The sequence below is a fragment of the Cervus elaphus genome, chromosome 23 (genome assembly GCF_910594005.1).
Source record: "Cervus elaphus chromosome 23, mCerEla1.1, whole genome shotgun sequence".
NCBI lineage: Eukaryota > Metazoa > Chordata > Mammalia > Artiodactyla > Cervidae > Cervus > Cervus elaphus.
Window position 1 is genome coordinate 36,992,170 of NC_057837.1, and position 21,855 is coordinate 37,014,024.

General features: G+C 44.4%; 1 protein-coding gene across 8 annotated transcripts in view; it reads left to right on the plus strand.

Annotated features, from left to right (window-relative positions):
* Positions 1–1,170: 1,170 nt before the first annotated feature.
* The window catches only part of MKX (mohawk homeobox), a 69,822-nt gene continuing 49,137 nt past the window's right edge, over positions 1,171–21,855 (plus strand). The window contains exons 1-5 of one of the 8 annotated variants that reach the window (XM_043883839.1): positions 1,171–1,292; positions 3,792–4,058; positions 5,704–5,863; positions 14,510–14,663; positions 15,095–15,430. In XM_043883839.1, the coding sequence (XP_043739774.1) occupies positions 3,871–4,058; positions 5,704–5,863; positions 14,510–14,663; positions 15,095–15,430 (838 nt within the window). In that variant the 5' untranslated portion in view covers positions 1,171–1,292; positions 3,792–3,870. Of the gene's footprint in view, positions 1,293–1,423; positions 1,649–1,824; positions 1,965–2,102; positions 2,212–2,695; positions 2,822–3,274; positions 3,481–3,619; positions 3,642–3,791; positions 4,059–5,703; positions 5,864–14,509; positions 14,664–15,094; positions 15,431–21,855 lie in introns of those variants that run through there. The other 7 variants (XM_043883846.1, XM_043883838.1, XM_043883841.1 and 4 more) reach the window with 7 other exon arrangements.

Genomic DNA, 21,855 nt, shown 5'->3' on the forward strand with positions numbered 1-21,855 from the left:
TCTTCCTATGAATTATAAACTGGATCTGCTTTTGTTGTGAAACTTATTCGCTGCAAGTCAATGGCTGAAATCTTATGGTGTATCCTTGACTTCAAGTCCCCACCGCGAGGTCTGTAGACCCACGACTGCACTGAACTCACCCTACAGAAGTCAAGTGCAGCGCCCGGGGCAAGATGCGAGAGTGCCACAACCGCAAACTGTGCGATAAAAGAGAACCAAGGGCATCACGAAACGGGAACAACTGGTAATATTTGTCTGCCGGATGCACACAAATTTAAACCAGCGCCCCTCTCTGCTTTAGACTGTGGCCAGGGCACAGTCGCGTATTTCAGGGGATAACATAATGGAAAATTCGGGGGTGATCAGTGCTGGAAACAATGGCTTTAGTGTACGTTTTAACCACTTCCAGCCACATTAAAAGGAAGAGGCTTGTAGGGCCACCGCGCCAGGCTGGCCAGCCACCTTTAGGGGAGAAAAGAACAAATGATCTCATAACTGTCAAGCTTGGGGGAAATCTACTTTCGCTCTTAAAAAAAAAAAAAAAGAAAAGTGTCGCTGCCGCAGTGGGGCCCGAGGCGAGAACGCGCGCGACGTGGCGCGCTCCGCGCCGTGGGGCCATACGGGTTGCCAGAAGCCTCGAACTTCCATAGTACCTAAACCACAGCTTTCGTTCCTCTATTTGAGGCGATGGTGGGAAGGCAAGTTTCACCTGTAAGAGAATCTGATAGGAGTCTCTCTCTCCTTGCATTGTGTCCAGGCTCGGGGTCCTTCCGAGTTCCATCCCCTTTGCTCCACGCAGGTCCTGGCCCCGCACTCGCCGCCTCTTCCACACCTGGGTCGCCGTGGGTTGCGCACCTGGGTCCGCCTTGACCCCGCCTAGCCTCCCTCCTTTCCAGCGCTGGCCCTGGAAGGTGACTCGTGCCTGACTTGGAGGCAGCCAGGACCGCAGAAGCCCAAGGACACGAGAAAAGGGCGCAAACATCTTCTGCGATCCGCTCTCACGCGTTAGAGGCACAAATCGAGCTCTAACTAACCTCACTCCAGCTCATCGCGAGGGGAAAAAAGTCGGGGGAGGGGGGCGTCGCAGGGCCCTCTCCTGCCTAGCCACGCGTGGCGAAATTTCCGGCGCTCGGGCCAGCGAGAGCACAAGATGCGCACCGCAGCCGCCCAGCTCCAGAGCCTGAGCCGGGAGCTACTGCATCTTCTCCAATCGCACCCCGAAGGGAGAAGGACATCGCCCCTTTTGTTCCCTGCCCACGAGGCCGAGGGATCTGGGAGCCGGGCCCGACTGGGTAGGAATCGCGGGCCGGGGGATCCCCGGCGGCGCCGGCTGCGGCAGCTCCTCGGCGGCGAGGGTTAACAGAGGTCCCTGCGGTGGCTTCCTCTCGCTGGCCCGGGAACGTGTATACCGCGCCCGCAGGATGTTCGCCGGCTGGGCTGGGCAGTCAGGAAACATGAGAAGGCCTCGCTATTCCTGTTCCCGGGCCGCGCGCGCCCGTCCGGGTAAATAAAGCCGCGACGCTGGCGGTGGCGGCGGTGAGCGCGCCGGAGCCCGCGCGGAGAACATGCGGCGGGGATGGGAGCGCGCCTAGCCTCGACGCGGGAGAGCCAGCCGCTCTGCCGCCGGCCGCGGGCCCCACCGCGACAGGTACAGCCCCGGCCGCGCCGTCCCCGCGCGGAGTCGCGGGAAGGCAGGCTCCCTCCCCTCTCCAGAAGCCCCTTCCCTCGGCGCCCGGCGCTTGGAGCTCCCGGCCCTTCCCCCACCTCCCTCCGAGGTCCTTCGGGGACGCGCCGGGGAGGGGGGTGGCGGGCGGTGGTGGTGGCGGCCGAGGCTGGCCGGATGGGCTTCGAGGAGTCGGAGAGCCCACCTGGCTGTGCCCCCTTTGCTTAAAATTGTTCGCGGGGGTTGGGCGGGGCGGATCCGAAGGGAGGGCGCTCCCCAAGCCACAGTGGAGGGAATCTGGGTAAGTGGGGGAGCGCGGGATCCGAAAGGCGGCGACGGGGACCGCGCAGGGCCCCCGGGGAGGGTTAGGAGCTGCAATTCACACGCCCCCGGACGTCGGGGACCCAGCTCTCGGCCCTTTGCCGCGCTGGGATCTGTAGTGAGGACCTCCGTACGGGCTTGGGGCAGCGGGGAGGGTCGGCAAGGCGAAACTCGCGGCGCAATGGCCAGGGAAAACACGCCGTCGCACACAGGAGGACAGGGCTGAGGTGGGGACAGACGCGGGCCGGGAACGGGTGTGCTTCCCAAACAGAGCAGCCTGGACGCAAATCACTAAGTACACAGATTGTAAAAGAAAAACAAGGCGCGTCCGGACAGGGGAACATGGGCCGCGAGCGCGTATGTCCGCTTTCCCCGCTGCTGGCTGAGGCTGTCTGAACCTCAGACGTACCTGTGTGAGTCGGAGGGCTCGGCCCTGCGGTACAGCGGGCAGCCGGCAGAGGTCTGACTCCACCTCTCCACGAACACTGCAGGGAGCTGAAGTTAACCGCTGCGGTCACGACCCTAAACATCGCGCGTGGCCGCTGCTGCGGTGGCCCGAGGGCGGGGCGGGGGCGTTGGCGAGCGTGGGCACCCGGCGTGTGTGCCTGGGGGTGGTTGCCCTCGGTGGGGCCGGACGGGGTGAGGGGATGCGGATCGCGAAGCGGGGGCGGCTCGGAAGCCACGCGAGCTGTACCCCCCTCCTCCCCAGGCGCGAGGCGAGGAGGTGCGGCGGCTGCGCGCCTCCGGGCGGCCACCCGGCTGCCCCCGGGCGAAGCGGACCGGCCCGCGAGGCTCAAGCGCGGCGGGCAGAGGCTCCCGGCGGTCGCGACCCGGGAGGTGAGCTGCGGACTTTTCCCCGCAAGCTCTGTGGAGCGCGGACCGCGACGCCTTTCCCCCGCTCTTTTAACACCGTTTGCAACTTCTGCACTGGTTCCCTGAGACCCCAGAAAGGGGTGGGAGGGAAAGGACTCCGAGCTCGCGGCTCGCGCCCGCGCTGCGGAAGAGGACAGCGCTGACAACCAGCTCTGGAGGGCCGGGACTCGGGCGCGTTTGACCTGCCCGGACCCTGCGCATCCGGGGCGGCGGGAGGGGTGGCCGGAGCCTCGAGGGAGGGCCGTTTAACTCCCTGAGGCCACTTAACTTTCTATCTGTGGAATCTGCTAACTTTCCCTGCCCTCACCCCGCCCCCCACCCCAAGGGCTGTAGCTGGAAAAAAAAAAAGAAAGGACGCAGAGGTTTCAGCCAAACCACCCAGGATCTAGCAAACAAGCAAATCCCTGAAATCCTGTTATGCGCTGGGACTCATTAACTGGGGCTGGCGGAAGCGGTCGTTCGTGGTACCCCCAATTTTTCCTTTCTTCCAACCCTTCCTGACGAGCCCGAGTGGGAGCTCTGGGAGGCTTTAGTCTCCGGTTGTGATTGAAGAATCACGCACGGCCCCGCGTTGTCCTCCCCCGCTTTCCGGAGTGTGCATCATCCAGATTAAAGGCAACTCTGTAAGGCTTGTTTAGGAATCACTTTCCTTTGTCAGGCGGGTAAACTGTTTCTGGCTGACATTCCTTGCGGGCTGGGAAGGCAGGGCAGAGAGGAGGGTGGGTACCAGTCCCGGGAGTGCTCGGGGGCGGTGACCCGGGTTACCCGGGAGCGGTGTAACCAGGTAGGGGAAGGCGGGAGTCCCCGGGTTCAGGTGCCGCGGCGTCGCTGCTCCCTGGGCTCCGCAGCCCCGCGCCAAGGCCAGCTTCGGACTTGGGACGCTCCCGAGTGTGAGCACTGTCAGCGAGTAATGTGATTCATCTTTATCTCCTAGAACCCGAGCCCTGCGGAGCTCCTGGCGGCCCGGTCCCAAGGCGCTGCGGCCGCGCCGCGCGCCCTTGCCTGCCCGCGCCATGAACACGATCGTCTTCAATAAGCTCAGCGGCGCTGTGCTTTTTGAGGACCGCGGGGCTCCGGAGCGGGATCGGGGCGGCCGGCCCTACGGCGGCGTCCTGGACAGTCCCCACGCTCGCCCCGAGGTGGGCATTACGGACCGCCCGCCCCTCAAGGACAACCTGGGCCTGAGACACCGGAGGACCGGGTAAGCTCACCCTCCCGGGTCCCCTGCCCGCCGGCTGCCGGGAGAGGTGGGGACAGAGAGACGCGGGCGCGCTGGTGCCAACCCGGGCGTGCGGGTCAGGGGCCCAGAGTTTCCTGGGAGGACAGTTCTCCGGCACCCAGTTTCGTACATTCTCATTTTAAGATACTAGTTTTTCTAAGTAAGGGGGGCGGGGGGAGGGGAGGGGATCGATTCGTTAGACCAGCTCAAAAGAGGCTCGCTGGAAGCGGAGGACTCCTGAAAGTGCCCTTGAGTGCTCCGAATCCTGGACCTCAGGGATGGGGGTGGGGGTGACTTGTCCCTCTCCGGACCGTGCTGCAGTTGCGCGGCTGAGGATGAGGCAGAAAGGCCTGCTTAGGGTGCACGAGCACGGGGCAGGGTCAGGCAGTCGGGACTCCCCCCGGTCAGGCCAGCCCCGTGGGCTTCCCCATCTTGTGTCACGACAGGGCCTTGCATCGGCCAAGGTGTTTGGGAAGGTCGGCTCTGCGCAGGACGCCCAGGATGCGCGCGCGGCTCGGCGGGGTCCGCCGCGAGCCCGGAGGGTGGGTGCCGCGGGGCCTGGGTTTCGGTTTAGCGGGCCGAGGGCTGCGGGTGGGGTGGGAGGCGCGCAAGAGCTCGCAGGCCGCCAGCTGCTCCGGTGCAGAGGCCGTCTGCGGCCCCGCCACGTCCGGGCGACTCCGGGAGCGCCCCGCGGGGTGGGGCGAGGGGGGCGGCGGGCGGCCGTGCTGGCCGGTCCATCTGAGAGATTGCATCAGCTGCTTGTTCTGCGGCGTTGCCTGTTAGTGAAGTAGAGATCAGGTTTCGTCAAAATGTTACTACCAGTCCTCACGGATGGAATTGGATTTCAAAGAGTTTAAAGAGGCAAAAGCCCTGGAGGCTGCGGCGCAGGCGCGCGAGCTCGCGGAGCGGCCGGGACGCCCGGGCGGCTGCGCGGCGACCCCTCCCGGAGCCGCCGAGGAGCGCAGCGCCCAGCGCCCCGGCCCGCTCTCCCTCCTTGGAAAAAAACTCTTCCTGAGGTCTTTACACTTTAGCCGCTGGGACAGTCCTGTCCGTACTTTTAAGCTCTTCCTTATGTGGTGGAAAGTCCCCGACAGTGTTTTGGGTTACTTGTTTGTTACTTGTTTTGTTTTTTCCAGTTCAGCATCTTTCCTCCACAAACCCTTTCTTGGACAGTGTCCCCTTTACCCAGAGGATCCAAGGATATAGGGAGAGTTCGCAGAGGAACCAGGGCAAGGGGCGGCCATCACCCCCTCGCTTTATTCCCACCGTCCATTGGCGACCTTTGACCAGCGGCGGGGCTTGAGTCCCTGAAAGAATGTTCTTGGCGTGTGTACACGACCCGCGCGCGAGGCCCGGGCCCCTGGAGGGACAGCCCTGCTGCGCAGATCTGACCACCTAACCCTCCAGCCTCTCGCTTCAGGATCTCTCCCCCCCCTCCCCCTCCTTTCAGTATAAAGCTGGTGGCCTTGTCCTGTGACTCCCAGGCCATCTGCGCCCTGGCACCTCTAAAGCCTCCTCCACGTCCGCGCGCGCGGGACAGGGGTCCACACTGAGACGCGTGCAGACGCGACCCTCGGGGTCGCGGAGGAGGGCGCGGCTCACGGCCCCTCCTCTCTCGCTGTCCCAGGGCCCGGCAGAACGGCGGGAAGGTGCGGCACAAGCGGCAGGCCCTGCAGGACATGGCGCGACCCCTGAAGCAGTGGTTGTACAAGCACCGCGACAACCCGTATCCCACCAAGACCGAGAAGATTCTCCTGGCGCTCGGCTCGCAGATGACGCTGGTGCAGGTAATCGGGGCCACGAGCCCCTGCCCCTCTCTTGGTGAGGCGAGGCCGGCGCGCAGGCCGCCTTTCTCTTCCCCGCTGCTGGGAAAGGACGGGCCGAGACCGGCCGGTCCGGATGCTCCTTTGGGTCCTCCGGCCTGTGGGTGATGCAAGGCGGGCACAGGGCAGAGCGCTGATGCGGGAAGAGCCTCTGGGTTTCCTCCCATCTTATCTCAGTTTGGTCCGGGAGGGATTGTGTGGTGTTCGTTAAGGAGAGCAGTGAAAAGTCAAGTGCGGACTTATGAGAAGGTGTACAGATTCTATGCAAGTATAGATGGCTACGGATGGACTACCCCAGCGGTGATTTTCAAACTTGTGTACGCATCAGACTCACCAGGAGAACTTGTTGAAACACGCATTGCTGCGCCCCACCCGGAGTTTCTGGTAGTCCTTGGGCGAGAACGATAATTTGCATTCTAACAAGTTATTGGGGGTGATGCTGAAACCACACTTTGAAAACCAGGCAGAAAGACACCCCACATCGGGGCCCCATGTTAAAGGTCAAGTACAGGATAACTTTTAACCATTCTTGACAGAGCTAGGAGGTGGATTGGAAAGGCAAGAAGTGGATTTGGGATTTTCTTTTCTTTTTCTTCTTTTTTAATAAATGACACCCAGGGCATTAGCTAGAATCCACACAGTTTTGCCGCTGTTTATCTTTCTACTCAGGCTAAAATGAGGCAGATTTCAAATGTCAGGGTTACTTGTTCAAGTGTAGAGAAATGGTGTGAGTTTGTTGCCAATCTAGTGAATTACATTTGACAAGTTTTTCCCCTCCATAGTATCACAAGCTTGGGTGACATGGGTAGAGCCCTTATCAGCCTTGTGTAGATGATGTAATCAAGGCAGGAAGAAGTTGTGTTCCAAGGGGTAGGGAAGGCCTGGAAATAATGTAATTCTATATCAAATGCTCTTTCCATCACACAAGTTTTCTTTCATAAATGTAGTTAAGATAAACTTTTATGCATCAAACAAAGCATTTAACTGAGAAAAAGAGGAGGAGGAGGAGGAGCTAAATGAGCCAATAAATCTCATGCATAATGTAGCGCTGCATCACTGCATCATGAAATTTTGGTCATTCTGTGAAAGTTACAGTGAAAACCCCCAAATAGCAGGGAATATTTAACTATTAGATAACAAAGATTTCTTTCCAGAGTGTAAGACTGTCCTTTTAGGAATTACTAGAAAGTTTGACAAAGCATGAAAATTGACTTGTATTCAGCCTTATTAAAACTGTAATATGCATTTTCTGCTTATTTTCAGAGTATGATTGTAGAGAAAAACATCTGTTTTGCTTTATATTAACAGGCAATAGTATTAATAGTGATTTGCTGCAGCACTGGAGGGGAAAATTAATTTAGTGTTCTTGGCTTAATATCTGTTTAACATAAAACTATGATTTTTTATTTTAACATAAACTAGTGATGTTCAAAATTAGTTTTTAAATAAGTTATTCCAATCAGAAAAACTTGACTTAAGAAAACAAATGCATGTGTTCAGATTTCAGTTTAACCTGGTATGCTATTTATTTTGAAAATACACTACTTTATAGAGCTGTATGAATATTTCACTCTGATGTCAACAGTAAAGCATTAGATTATTGATTATATAGTTCCATATTTAATACTTGCCATTCTTTCAGACACAAAGCAAAAAATGTTTATGACATATTTAGGACATTTTTAAACATGAAATGTATTTGTCATTAGCAGAGACATTTAAATTTTTATGTGCAATAGTTTTTTGAGCTGCAATGGAAATAGTTATTTTTTAATACAAAATTAAATTGTTTTCTACCTGAAATGGTCATTCAGATGCAGTTAACAATTCTTTTTGTGTTAAGATCTTGGAAAAATTATTGCATTTTTCTAATTTACCTGAAGTTTTTATACATGTATGAAAAATTTTGCCATTATTTTTTCTATTTCACTATAGTCTTCAGAAAATAAAATGCCCACAAATATGTAATTTTTGAATGGGGCAGAGGTACTTATTTATAATTATAATTGATACCCATTTAATGATTTCCAAATTTTATAGTAAATGAAGTTGGTTTCTAGAATATTAAAGTGATAAATGGAAAAATTCAAAATGTATAGAATGACCAAGGGACCCTTATATAGCATTCAGTTTGGATCTAGTTATTCTCAATTAGGCACAATGGAATGTCTATTGAAGAAAATATGTATATTTATGAATATAAGGAGTCTGTATAAGTCAGACATGTATTAAACATCCAAAACAAATTTTGACTCTGTGGAAACCAAATAAATTATGTCAATGCCTTTTACTTCTGGGGGAAAAATGTCAAGCTGTGATCTGAATAAAGCTTCTTGAGCCCTGGAAATTAGACTTCTGTTTCAGGAGTCAGGTTCTCCCACTGAATCAATTTCTCCTATTCACTCAGCCTTCTTGACAAGAGTGATCATGTCTTATCCATCTTCATCTTCCCATTTCACCCCAGTCCAGTACTTCCCATGTAGTAAACTCTTCATACGTGTTTGAATAGGTCTTAATTGGGGAATACTGCTGGAATCACCATGTGACTTATCCAGACATATTTCTGAAAACTGGAGAATGTCTTGAAATCAGAGGAAGATATTCTGGTTTGAAAATTTATCTCATTGTAGGAAATACATGGAGAGCAGCAGAAAATGAATGAATTATCTTTAATGACGCATGTTAGTTCTACAGAACAAGCATGTAACCAACCTTATTATTTTTAGTTTATCTAGAAATATGTCATATTTTGTGTCTATAGACAAATATGGAATATTTCCTTTATTTCTGGCTCCAGACTATATTTTTTTGTTTATTATAATACTTCTTATCTCTGCTTCTCATAATTTATATTAAGTTGTCAGCGTAGTTATTTATTCATTAACTGCAAGAGTGTCATAATTTTGAAAATTTCTTTTGCACTTAATATTTCCTTTTTGGTTGTGTGGTCAAACTCTCAAACTTTTCATAAGAAGTGCTTTTGCCTTATTTTGCTACTCTGAAGAGTGTAAAACCTGGTTGGTCATCTCCATTAAGCCTAGAAACAAAAAGCTGAAACTTTAATGGAGGGAATGTTTTAAGATCACATAAGTTACTTTTTCCGATAAATAGAAGCTCTAAAGGGCATTAAACAAGACTACGTTTTGTTCATCCCTGGAAGATGAAGCAGAGAGAGATATTTACGCAAACTTCATCTTTTTACACCCACTAGACTTGGCAACTTGTCTTAATTAGTTATAACTCTTTGTGTTATTAATCTGCCATCTTCCTAATAAGATATAAGGATTTTTATAAAAAATTAACAGGAAGATGATTTGTGTGCGTGTTTTGACTTTTACCAACCAAAACAATTCCATAGTGCTTATTTCCTATGACTGACCATTGTTCAAACATTGTGAAAATACACTCTCTACTCTCAAAATATAAACAACTTTATTGTGGAATAACAAGTGCGTGATTGGGGTTTTGTGTTATTGTAGGATATGGAGCTTACCCAGGCAGTAACTGACTCTGAAGAAGTTTTTCAAAGAAAGGCAGATGAGGGCTGTACCTGGTGTCAGGATTTCCCATTGCTTATGCATGTATATTTAAAAAATATTTTTTTCTGGATTATAAGAGTGAAATGATTGTTTTTTTTTCAGGTAACAATACAGAGTGCAATGCAAGTAGAGTTTGAGACTGTATTTAGTGATTGGATGTTAATGCTCCCTTCACTTAACTGAAGTGAAGTGAAGTGAATTGAAAGTTGCTCAGTCATGTCCAACTCTTTGCGACCCCATGGCCTATACAGTCCATGGAATTCTCCAGGCCAGAATACTGGAGTGGGTGGCCTTTCCCTTCTCCAGGGGATCTTCCCAACCCAGCGAGAGAGAACCCAGGTCTCCCGCATTGCAGGTGGATTCTTTACCAGCTGAGCCACAAGGGAAGCCCAACAATACTGGAGTGGGTAGCCTGTCCCTTCTCCAGCAGATCTTCCTGACCCAGGAATTGAACCAGGGTCTCCTGCATTGCAGGGAGATTCTTACCAACTGAGCTATCAGGGAAGCCATACACTTATAGTAGATGTTCCAAATTCCTGTCATATAGCCATGTATCATTTGGTGAAATCTGCTATATTGCAAGATATTGTCTCCATGTTGACATAGCTTTTGCTTAGTATTGAATGTGTCTGCTGAGATATGTGTGCAGTTATCAACTGCAAGGCTTATGGCTACTGTTAAATTTTCAACAAAATCTCAGATTGGTCCTGCATTCTTTTTTTTTTTTTTTTTTTTACATTCTGGGTCTTTGTTGCTATGCGTGGGCTTTCTCTAGTTGCAGTGAGCGGGAGCTATTCTCTATTTGTGGTGCACAGGCTTCTCTTTACAGTGGTTTCTCGTTTCAGAGCACAGGCTCTAGGGTACTCTGGCTTCAGTAGTTGCCAAGTATGGTCTTAGTTGCCTTGAGGCAAATGGGATCTTCCTGGACCAGGGATCGAACCCACGTCCCCTATATTGGCAGGCAGATTTCTTAACCACTGGACCATCAGGGAAGTCCTCTTCTGTATTAGTTTAAGTGTTAAACTACATGATGTAGAAAGGAGGTGTTCAATATTTCAGTAGAGTGACTGAGTATAAGTTAATTCTGTGCGTTCAAAGGTAGACAGATACCAGAATATCCCCTTGGGTTTACCATAATGATTGCTCTGCCAATATGAATGTAAACACTTCAGTTAGAGTAGGATGAAAATGACTTAGTTTTTCTTCCAGCTTCTAGATATTTGGTTTTCTAAGCTTTCCCTATAAAATACAGTGTTTTTAAAAGCTCTGAGTTTGACGTTAAAATGCTGTTGCAGCACCTAGCCTTGGTAAGGAGGCTTGTTGCATGTAAAATAGAATTTCAAGAGAATTTGAATGATAACCTGAAGGAATCCATAGAAAGTTAAGTGTGGCAAATTTGAACTGGTGTTTTCACCTTCAGTGAAACAGAGGGCCTTTGCATCAATTAATCGGGAAAAAACTTGAGAAATGATACTTATGCAGATTTGTTCGCCACCTATCGTCTGCTGTTCGTATGACTTAACACAGGAGGATATTAAACACCCCCAACTATATACAGTCATTAAGGCTGTACTGTAAATTTCTGATAATAAAACATTGGCAGAGTAAATGTGTTAGTAGATTGGGTGCCAGTCAGACTTCTGAAATCAGTTTAGAAAGAACCTATTAGACACCAGCAAACCTTTATGGAAAATCTTCTGGTGTATGATTAATATACTCTGGTAAGAACTATGAATAGGTAAAACATAAAAAAAATGTGATTACTGTATATGAAAATCTAGTCAGTCCCACCATGACATTTAAGGGTTCCTATTTTTGTATGTTAGAATTATAAGTGTATTGATTTTTTTAAATAAGAAGTCCATTGCATTTTAATAAAAACATGAAGAGTTTCATAAGAATTGGATTTTACACTATGTGGTACAATTTGTTGGTTGTATTAAGAGTTAAGATCAGTTAAGATTTAAGATTAGCCTCTGAATTATATGGTGTTTAGTAGAGAAAGTAACAAAAAATTTCTGGAGTTGGATTCTTTTAAGTGACATGGCAAAGGGGAAGTTGCAGGCTGTCCTGTGTGAGAGGAGCAGAGAAGGACATTAAACACCCCTCTGTGATTGCTGAAGGAAGTGGTGGTCAAGGGCAGAAGGTAGGTTGGTACCAACCATAAAGGAGATAGATTAATACTTGTGTAGGAGAGTGTGGACAATAATTTGCAGATTTTAATTTTCAGAGCTGGCAAGGATGTCAGGAACCATGAAATTCTGAAAAATTGAATGACTTACCTAAACTCACATAGCCTGTTTTTGGCAAAGTCAAAAGAGGAAACCGAGTCTCTTTCTGTTACACCACAGTTGGAGGATAACAGGACATGAATGAGGATTTGAAGATGTTAAGTAATTAAATCACAACAGTGCATCATCACTTGAATTTGATGGCGGTTGTTAAGATCCATTCACGTGGGCAGAAAGAAAGATAAGGAAGTTCAAAAAATAATGTTCTAAAAAAAAAAATAATAATAATAATGTTCTAAGTGTTCCAGTTAGTACTGATGAGGACATGGACGAACATTTTGGCCATGACTTGGAGACTAGAGAGAGGTTTGAGAAAAAATTGAGCAGGCATTTCATGCCTCCATAGTGCAGGTTCACCCGTGTGTCATAATTAATCTCTTCACTGCGAGTCCTTCTGTGTGTGTAGGGGACAAAGTTTATTCATTCCTAGCACTTAACACCATGGCATACAAGACCTTCTCAGTGTGTGTTTGTTGAATGAATAGCCCCAGAGGTTTTCGGTTTGTAGAGGTTGGAGGAGATGGAGAATTTGAAGTCAGGCTAAAACCATAGTAATAATAGCACAGTTTGGCAGGAAGAGTGGTTGGTAGTGTCTAAGGCTTCTGAAATGCCATGGTGAGATGTTACACCACTGCTCATAAATTTGAGGACAGTCATCATTACTTAAGACAGAAAGGTAGGTTAACATTGAACATATGTATATTATATATGAATTGAATATATATGTTATGTATGATATGGTTTGTGTGTATATAAACTGGGATAGACTACCTTGTTTTACCCACGGGGGAAAAAAGAAAAATAAGTTATTGTTTTTTTTTTAAGTAGGATTCACCACAGGTTCATTAAATAATTAAGGCTTGAGTAATGTGCAAAAAAAAAAAAAGTGTATTTATAGACTAAATGTTAAAAAAAAAAAAAGAAAAGAAATTCCAGAGCAAGTACCACCACACAAACCATTAATATACTGTGGGATCATGTTATAGAAAAAATTGACAGAAAGACATAATCTTCTTTCCACATTTCATCCTTTTAAAGGCAAATATTGGCCTTTCAGGTTTTTAATATCTATATATTTGGATGAGAACATGATATTTAAAAAGAAATGTCAAGTGTCATTTTAGCCTCTAGAAATTGTGTCCAGCCCTTTGCGAAACTGTGTCCAGCTCTTTGCGACCCCATGGACTGTTGTCTGCCAGGCTCCTCTATCCATGGGATTTTCCAGGCAAGAATACCGGAGAGGGTAACCATTCCCTTCTCGGGATCTTCCCGACCCAGGGATTGAACCCAGGTCCTCTGCATTGCAGGCAGATTCTTTACCATCTGAGCCACCAGGGAAGCCCTCCAGAAATCCAGCAGCACCTTTAACAAAAACAATGGGACTAACTTTATTTTGCAGTATTCATTTCTTTGCCATCACCTATTTAGAAGCACTTAATTTTTAGCTTAAAGCTGGGTGTTGTTTGGCCTTTTCTGTCTCTACTTGTCTGATTGCTTTATCTCTGCTTTGCCAGTTGCTACCTCCTTAATTGCTAGAGGTTTCCAGGGTTTGTTCCTTGACTCTCTTTTCATTCTAACTACTGTCACAACCTCAGCTCTCACTTCTATGCATTTGACCCAAATCTGATCTTCCTTGCCCTTGAATCTCAGATGGCCTTTTTATTTTCTCACTGCATATTTCACCTGTATGCTTTTCTGGTACCTCAAACTATAAACGTTCCCAGACCAAACCCATCATTTCACCCTCAAACAATTCTTTCTTCCTCAGAATGGCACTGTCTTCTCTTCTTATATAAGTTTGATAACTCAAGGGCATCTCTAATTCTTCCCTCTTATTTATCTCCCATAATGTCTCTGTAATTTGATTTCTATTGTTCCAAGTCTGTACTGGAAACACACTTCCCCGCCATTATCCCTGACATATTCCTTCAAAGTCTAGCTTCACGAACTCTTGAGTCACATGAAAGTAACCTCTCTTTCTGTTTCATTGCTGTAACATTTTATTTTAATGCATCTTAAGCCATTTATCACCTTCTTTCCTATATTAGAATTATTTTTTTGAGTTATAGTTGATTTACAATTTGTTAATTACCAAGATGATTCCGTTATAGACATATATGTATGTATTCTGTTTATATATTACAGACATGTATATATGTATTATGTTTATATGTTATAGACATATATGTATTCCGTTATAGACATATATATATGTATTCCTTGATTCTTTTTTTATTTCATTGTTTGGTTCACTTGTGTCACTTTTTGGGTTCCACATAGAACTGATATCATATGGTATTTGTCTTTCTTTTTCTGACTTACTTCACTTAGTTTGATTATCTCTGGGTCCATCCATGTGGTTGCAAGTTGCATTTTTCTTTCTTATGGCTGAGTAATATTCCATTGGGTGTATGTACCATATCTTCCTTATCCATTTCTCTGTTGATGGACATTTAAGTTGCTTCCATGTCTTGGCAATGGTGAATAGATTTTAGAGTTATTTGTGTATTCTCCTACCTCTCTTACTAGCTTCAAAATTTTAGGGCAAAGTCCTTTAATATTTTTTTATTCCCAGGATATAGCTAGTGCTCAGTCTGTACAGTAAGGGCTCAGCACATTTGTTGAATGAATGAATGAACAGATATGAATTCTAGTACTGTCATGTCTGAGAATATGTAATGATCAGAGATTATGAGAGAGGCTTAGGTCCTTTCTGGGAAAGTAACTGTATGATGGATAATTTTTTATGTTGTGTTAACTGAGAAATAAAACCTTTTTAGGTGTCAAATTGGTTTGCTAATGCAAGACGTCGGCTTAAGAATACTGTTCGACAGCCAGATTTAAGCTGGGCCTTAAGAATAAAGTTATACAACAAGTATGTTCAAGGGAATGCTGAGCGGCTCAGTGTGAGCAGTGATGACTCCTGTTCTGAAGGTTTGTTAACATTTTTATCTTGCTTTCTTTACTCTGCCTCTGTAAGGAGACATTCACCTCAATTCCTATTTCTAAGGTCGATCCCACAAAACATAATGCTGTCATAATGGTTCTTTTTTATTGTACAAGGTAACTTGACTTTTATAATACTATAAATGACCAGCCAGATTATGGCTGTTTCCTCTTGTTCATAGATTTATCATGTGTCAGAATAACATTTTCTGTGAAGTTTATTAACATTAAAATGCCAAAGGGAGAAATTACTTAGATTCCTGTTTTTCTTTGCCTAAAAATTAATTTTAAATATCAAAGATAACTTTACACACTTTAAATATTCTTCCTATATGTATATTTTAAATCATTAAATATAACAATTGGGTGTCTGGGGAAAAGTACGTGTAAGAACTTCCTAGTGGTATTTTCCTTCTTAGATGGAGAAAACCCTCCACGAAACCACATGAATGATGGAGGCTATAATAATCCAGTTCACCATCCCGTGATTAAAAGTGAGAGCTCAGTCATAAAGGCTGGAGTCCGGCCAGAGTCACGAGCCAGTGAGGACTACGTATCACCCCCCAAATACAAGAGCAGCTTGTTGAATCGTTACCTTAACGACTCTTTGAGACACGTCATGGTCACAAATGCGGCCATGATGGGAAAGACAAGGCAAAGAAACCATTCGGGATCTTTTAGTTCCAATGAGTTTGAGGAGGAGTTGGTATCTCCCTCGTCGTCAGAAACGGAAGGCAACTTTGTCTATCGCACAGGTAAGTCTGTGCTTTTCGTGATAACCTTGTTTAAACAGAATGAAGGCTGCAGCAGAGGGCTTTTTTCTACAGGTGTCAAGACATAATTTTTATAGCGAGCACATCAGATTTGCACGTATGGCCCACAGTTCAATTTGAAAGCTTTCGTTTTGTTCTTCATTAGCAGATAACGCTTGTTAGCAGATGATGGTCTACTGGGAAGTTTTCATCCTCAATGAAGATCTTCAATCTTAGCAATAAACATACTTAGAGGAGATAAATGTTGGCTTTAAGAATAAATTATAATGGAGGAATGTCCCAGATCATAACCAGCCATGCAAATATTTTGTATTCCATCTTTTCTCTTAAATTCTTTGATTGCTTATATTGATGGAAAATGAATATAAACTAGCATGGGTCGGTGAGATGTTTGTGAAGGAAAAGTGGCTTAAATTGCTTTGGAAATCTTACTTTTATTTCTGAAAAACACAAGTAGGGCTGATAAATAGCTTTGAAATCTTTACTTTTAGTTCAGAAAAAATGAATCAATTTCCACCTGTCGTCAGCTTTCAGATGGAGTGGCAAGCTTGGTAAAATTTTCTATCTTGACTTCAATTCCCCCAGAGCTTTGCATGTAAAGAGTGTTTGAGCAAGTTTGCTTTAGGACAAAGGATTGTGTGTGTCCTACATCTGGTATAGGTAGAGTCCACGTCCTGAAAATGCCAGGCAGTGAGATTTAGAAATGTTACCCCGGGAATTAGCTTCAGGAAGTGTGGAGTCCAGCCGTATTATGTCACAGATAAGAAAGCCCAAACAAAAAACAGACAGCTAGTGACTCTCCTATAGATCAGCAGTGCAGCTGAGCCTGCACCAGGGGTCTGAGGAATGTAATTACTGCTAGACTGCTGTTACTGTTATTATTACACATGTTGTCACCAGTCACTAATTGAATATTTGTGATATACTAGGTTCTATGCTAAATACTATGCAGGTACTACTACCTTGAGTCCTTATAATATCAAGAAGCTTGATATATAAACAATAGAGCTTTATAAAGACATTTAAAGTTGGTCTGCTGAATATATCCTTAAGGCTAGTCATAAATCTGATTTTCAAGTGTCTACAAATATGTACAAGATACACTATCTATGAGGATTCAGAAGATGTCTCAGTACATTTTTAATGACTTAATCTCATTTTCTGTTTGTATCTCCAACTCCGACAATGAAAACATTTCCAGACACTCAGAAATAAATAGGCTTGTAAGTAATAATTGTGTCTAGGAAGAAGTAAAACATACAATAAAAGATAATTTAGCCAAAAACAAAAAAGTTCAAACTATCTGTTAATACCTAACTGATGTGGCCAGACCAGAACTTGTAATTCAGAATGTTTATTTTCAGAAAAAGGAAAAAAAAAAAAAAATCAAGTCATTCAAGTACAGATAATTGAAAAAGGAATAAACAGAAAACAAAAAATGGTAAAATAAATACTGAAAAACAGATAAATAAATCAAGAGTTGGCTCTTTGAAGTCAGTAGTAAAAGAAATAAGCAAAAATTAACTCAAAGTTGGAGAAAGAGGATATAGCAGTCAACATATTTTTGATTAAAATAATATTTTAAAAAATTATTATAAAGTACTACACACAATCGTTTGACAGTATACCGTATGCAGATGTATGGATAAAGTGTATTATCTACACGAATTGTTAATTCATAGTAAGAAAAGTTTTAAATGACTGCTAATGCAGGAAAAATTAAGGTTTTTAGTAAACTCGGTTCCCAAATGCTTGATAAAGCCATTGGATTTCTTTTTCAAACTTTAAAGAAATAATTAATTCCTATGCTTTGTATATGTTTCTGGAACATATAAAAACATAGGAAGTATCTCAGTTTTTAAAAATGTAAATGTTTTCCTAACCTCCAACCAGATTAAGACAGCATAAGGTCAAAATTTTTATTTGTGGTACTGATACTGACTATGAAACAACGTAGGAAATATTGATAATCATCTAATGTTAAGTGGAAAAATTTTAATTGAGGATGCCCTGAATATGACAAGTGTGTATGGACAAGACAAGAAAGATAAAAACAATAAAAATTACGGTTGAATGAGGTGGGGGTAATTGAGATCTGTTCTTTAAAATTTTTTTTCTTTTTCTTGTAAATTTATGTTGCCCAGTAAAAACAATATCATGTGCCTGTGAAATTTTCCCAGCATGTGTGGGTCTTCTGAAAATGCAAGCTCTTTTCAAAGGTGACAAAATATAAAATCAGAGAGGGACTAACATCTTATACAGTCGATGCTTTTCAAAGTGAAATAGCCTGGCCATTTATTTTTATTAAAGCATTCCAGATACACTTGGTTCGGGTTATGGACTATTCATTTGCCAAATTCTATTTTTAAATAAAAACCTATCTTTTAGTTATGCAAGCAGTGAGATCACAGCCTAGACACGTAAGCTTCTGGTTTCTTGTGCATGTGTATAAGCTTTAAAAGAACAGAATAAAATTGTAGAATTTGTGGATGGAAAATGAAGCAAGAGCGGTTGGTCTAAGACTGGTCTACTAAATTTCAGACCAAAACACCAAATGACTGTCTTCTGTGAAAACTGACAATATTGCTGCAGTTGTAGCTGGGTTAGCAGTCATGCATGAGTAGTAGAACAGGGAATTTCAATAAATACTTTCTGAGAAACTGCTTTGGTTTTCCCTGGCACACAGGCTTGTTCTGAATTTCTTCAGTTCTTTCTGATTATATCTTTTTTCCTCACCTAAACAGCAAACTTCTAAGACTGCTGTTGAACACCCCTTCTCCCACCCTTGCTGTATAGGAGTAGGTGACCTACTCAGAAGAGATGACCTTTAAATACAATTTATTGCTTTATCTGTGCTTAAAATTGTATCCATTTCTTCTACCCATTTTTGTAAGACAGCTGCAATCTCATGATGCATTTCATTAAATATATGGAGGCAAAAAGCCAAGTGAAAGAAAGAGTTGGTTTTTGGAAGGGTAATCACTGAATTTCATTTCCCTTGTTAAATTCTAGGAGGGAGAAGTCTGGGAGATCATAAAGCAGTAATCCTAATTGAAGATATTACTAGACACCATCCAAGTAGATACAAACATGTTTTTTAATTTTATTTTATGTAGATATTAAATATTTCTCTGTAATCTGCAATCACCCACATCATGTAGGAAAAAAAGACATTTTTTCAAGGGCATAGCAGGCTATCAATAAGTATTCTGACGGCTTCCCTGGTGGCTCTGATGGTAAAGAACCCGCCTGCCAATGCAGAAGACAAAAGACATGCAGGTTCGATCCCTGGGTTGGAAACGTCCCCTGGAGAAGGAAGTGGCAACCCACTCCAGTATTCTTGCCTGGAAAATTCCATGGACAGAGGAACCTGGTAGGCCATACAGTTCATGGGGTCGCAAAGAATCAGACATGACTGAGCGCTCTCTCTCTCTCTCTCTCTCTCACACACACACACACACACACACACACACACACACACACAAGTATTCTAACAGCAGCAATCATAACATAAGAATTGATCAGAATTATTAATGTTATTCCTTCTAAATAGAATTAAGTAATATGCAAGAAAATCTAGCCACTTGGTCTCATTTGTTCAATGAAGTTATCTAAATTAAAATTACAGTCCTCTTCATCATGTTAGGTTAAGTGTTAGTCGCTCAGGCATGTCCAATTCTTTGTAACCCCATGAACTGTAACCAGGCTCCTCTGTCCATGGAATTCTCCAAGCAAGCATACTGGAGTGGGTTGCCATTCCAATGGTAATTTTCAGATATTGGGTAGAGTGACTTCCCATTGCAAACTGCCCTTCAGGTCTCTAGTCTTTGGATGGGCCTGTTCTCAGAGATATCAGGATAAGGGCTGTAGCTTCATGCCCACTTCCATTCCTCTTGACTCAGTAGTTGAGCTTCTCCAAATGGGACCATCTGTAAACATCTGTAGCATCTTCCAGAGGGTGTCCTCCATAGAGCCTTTTCTAACTTGGATTCAAGTTTAATTTACCCTCCAAACCAAGCCTGTTAAATCTTCTTCAGTGAAGAAGAGAGGAGTCACTTCTAAGAGGTATGCTTGATGAGGGGAAGGACAGGCAAGTCTTGAAATAAAATGTGTGAACCTCCCTGCTCTGTTGCTGGACAAGTTCCTATCCTGCTGTTTCTTTCCGCAGCTCACAAGTGATCAGCTTATAAATGGCTAGTACATGCTAATGGTTACTCTCTGAGCCCCACTGCCTCCCCAGTACATAATTCATAAATTTACTCTGCTCCATAAAGCCTGAATGTTTCAACTTCATCTTATTAAATTGCCTGGAATCCTTCTTAATTATACACATCTGGTATAGCAAAAACATAATGGTGGATAGAACTCTTTTCTATATTAGTGTGAATTAACCAGGTTAGCTTTCCCTCCACTTGATGAAGGTGAATATCCCGGAAGCAGTGGAGATTTTGATGGAAAGAAGAAAGAAATCATTTATTCCGTAAACCAGTCTCTTTGGGAGGAAATGGCCCTTTGAATGGCCTGCAAAATGAGGGAACTAGGGATTTTGGTTACTGGGGAAAGACAAACGAAGCAGCAGAAAGTAAATCTGGGAGGACACAACGCTAAATGCCATTTCCAAATTTTGTTCTTGGCTAACGATGACCCCAGGAGGTGGGGAGTGGGGGGTTGTGGTGGAGATGTTCTTTTTTCGCTGTCTTCCTGCACACTCGTGTACTTTAGAAATTAAGCTGGTATTTTCCATAGTAAAACATAGGGATGCTCATGAGTTGAATAAACCATTGGGTTAACCTTGGATTTAACTGTAATCTATATAGCCTAGTTTCTTTGGAGAAATGCACTCTCTGTTCTCAACCACTGATTTCACAGTGCACTTCTGGGACACGGTACGAGGTGTCCTTCAGGCATTCACATCACATATCGAAAACACTCCAGGCTCACCAGAGCCCTGGGTTTTATGCTGGGCTGCTTGTCGAAAAAAATCATAGATTAAATGAAGCAGAGGGAAAGATTTAAAGAACTGCCTTGCCAGATCTTTTTGAACACTGAATGAGGACTCTTGTTTCATCAATTTCAGGTGTTTGGGGGGTAGCTTAAAGAAAGCCTCATGGTAGCTGAGAGAAGGCGTTACTCTTAAGGATAGTGTGGGTTTCTGTGTCCACGCTATTTTCTCTTTGGAATTTTGTTGACCAGTAAGTCGACTTTGGATACTTTCATCTTCTTTTATTTCCCTTTTTATGCTTGTCACTTCCTTGTTTTTAGTGAAAGATTAAGCTCAGCCCTGTTGGATGATTCCAGACATTCTTTTCCTGGCATGCAAATGACTGTTGATGTGCTCCAGCAGGGAATAATAAAACCCTCTGTCACCAGCCCAGTTAGTGACATTTAAAGGATACGTGAAAGGTTATCCAATTTTTTTTTTCTGTCTTGTGTCTTTTACTACAATAATACCTCACCTATCAGATACCATCTGGAAATGAGGTTTTCCTCCGAAGTGAAATTTCCAGATAGAAATTTCAGGACTGATTTTTAAAAAGATAGAATTTTCTGTTCCTCTGGACATACAGGATGAAACACTGCCTGTGGGTTGTTGTCTCAGCATCCCCACATCTTCCCTAAACTCCTCTTCCTGTTGCTTTTTATATGCTTCCAGACTAAACTTGCTCCTGACACCTTTGAATAAAGAACAGCATCTTTCTGATAACCTTTTTAAAAAGGGGTCTTTCCTAATTACTTACTCCAGAGCAGTAACCTTTGAAATGAGACTTACAGAAATTCTGACCTTTGGGGAGGCTTGGGATAGAATTATAAAAATTTAAGCATGATATTATTGAACACTGTAGATGTTTAAATATTTATCAGTGATGATAATGGCAAAACACATTCACTTGGATTATTTCTGAAGTAGCACATTAGCTTGACTTTTGAAAGTAAATTTTCTTCTTGCAGATTTTAAATGAAGCTGCTTAAATGTTCCACGTAATGTTAAAAGGCTGAGAGAGTCATGGCAAACAAAAATAGAAAAAGAGAACAAGCTTTGGCATAAGCAGTTTGGCATAAGCTCCTTTGGGGGTTAGTTTTTCATTCACTTTTCTTTGTTGTTTGGTATTGTCGACTAAAAAAATACATGGTCACAACCTGAATGTAGAGAGTTGTTTTATTTGATGGGAATGTTTAGGACTCTAGCTCATTTCAGTAGCCCTGAGAAGACTGCTCCAAGGAGGCAGGAGACTATATACAAGTTTGCAACAAAGGGAACAGGCCATCTGAACATCAAAGATCAGGTATCAAGTTACTGAGTTTAGCCTTCTATGTATGCGAAGATGCAAGCGTCTGGGTTCACTGAATTCATTCCTTTCATATGTGCACCTCATGTATCTGGATCAATCCTGTTTCCTTGTTCACCT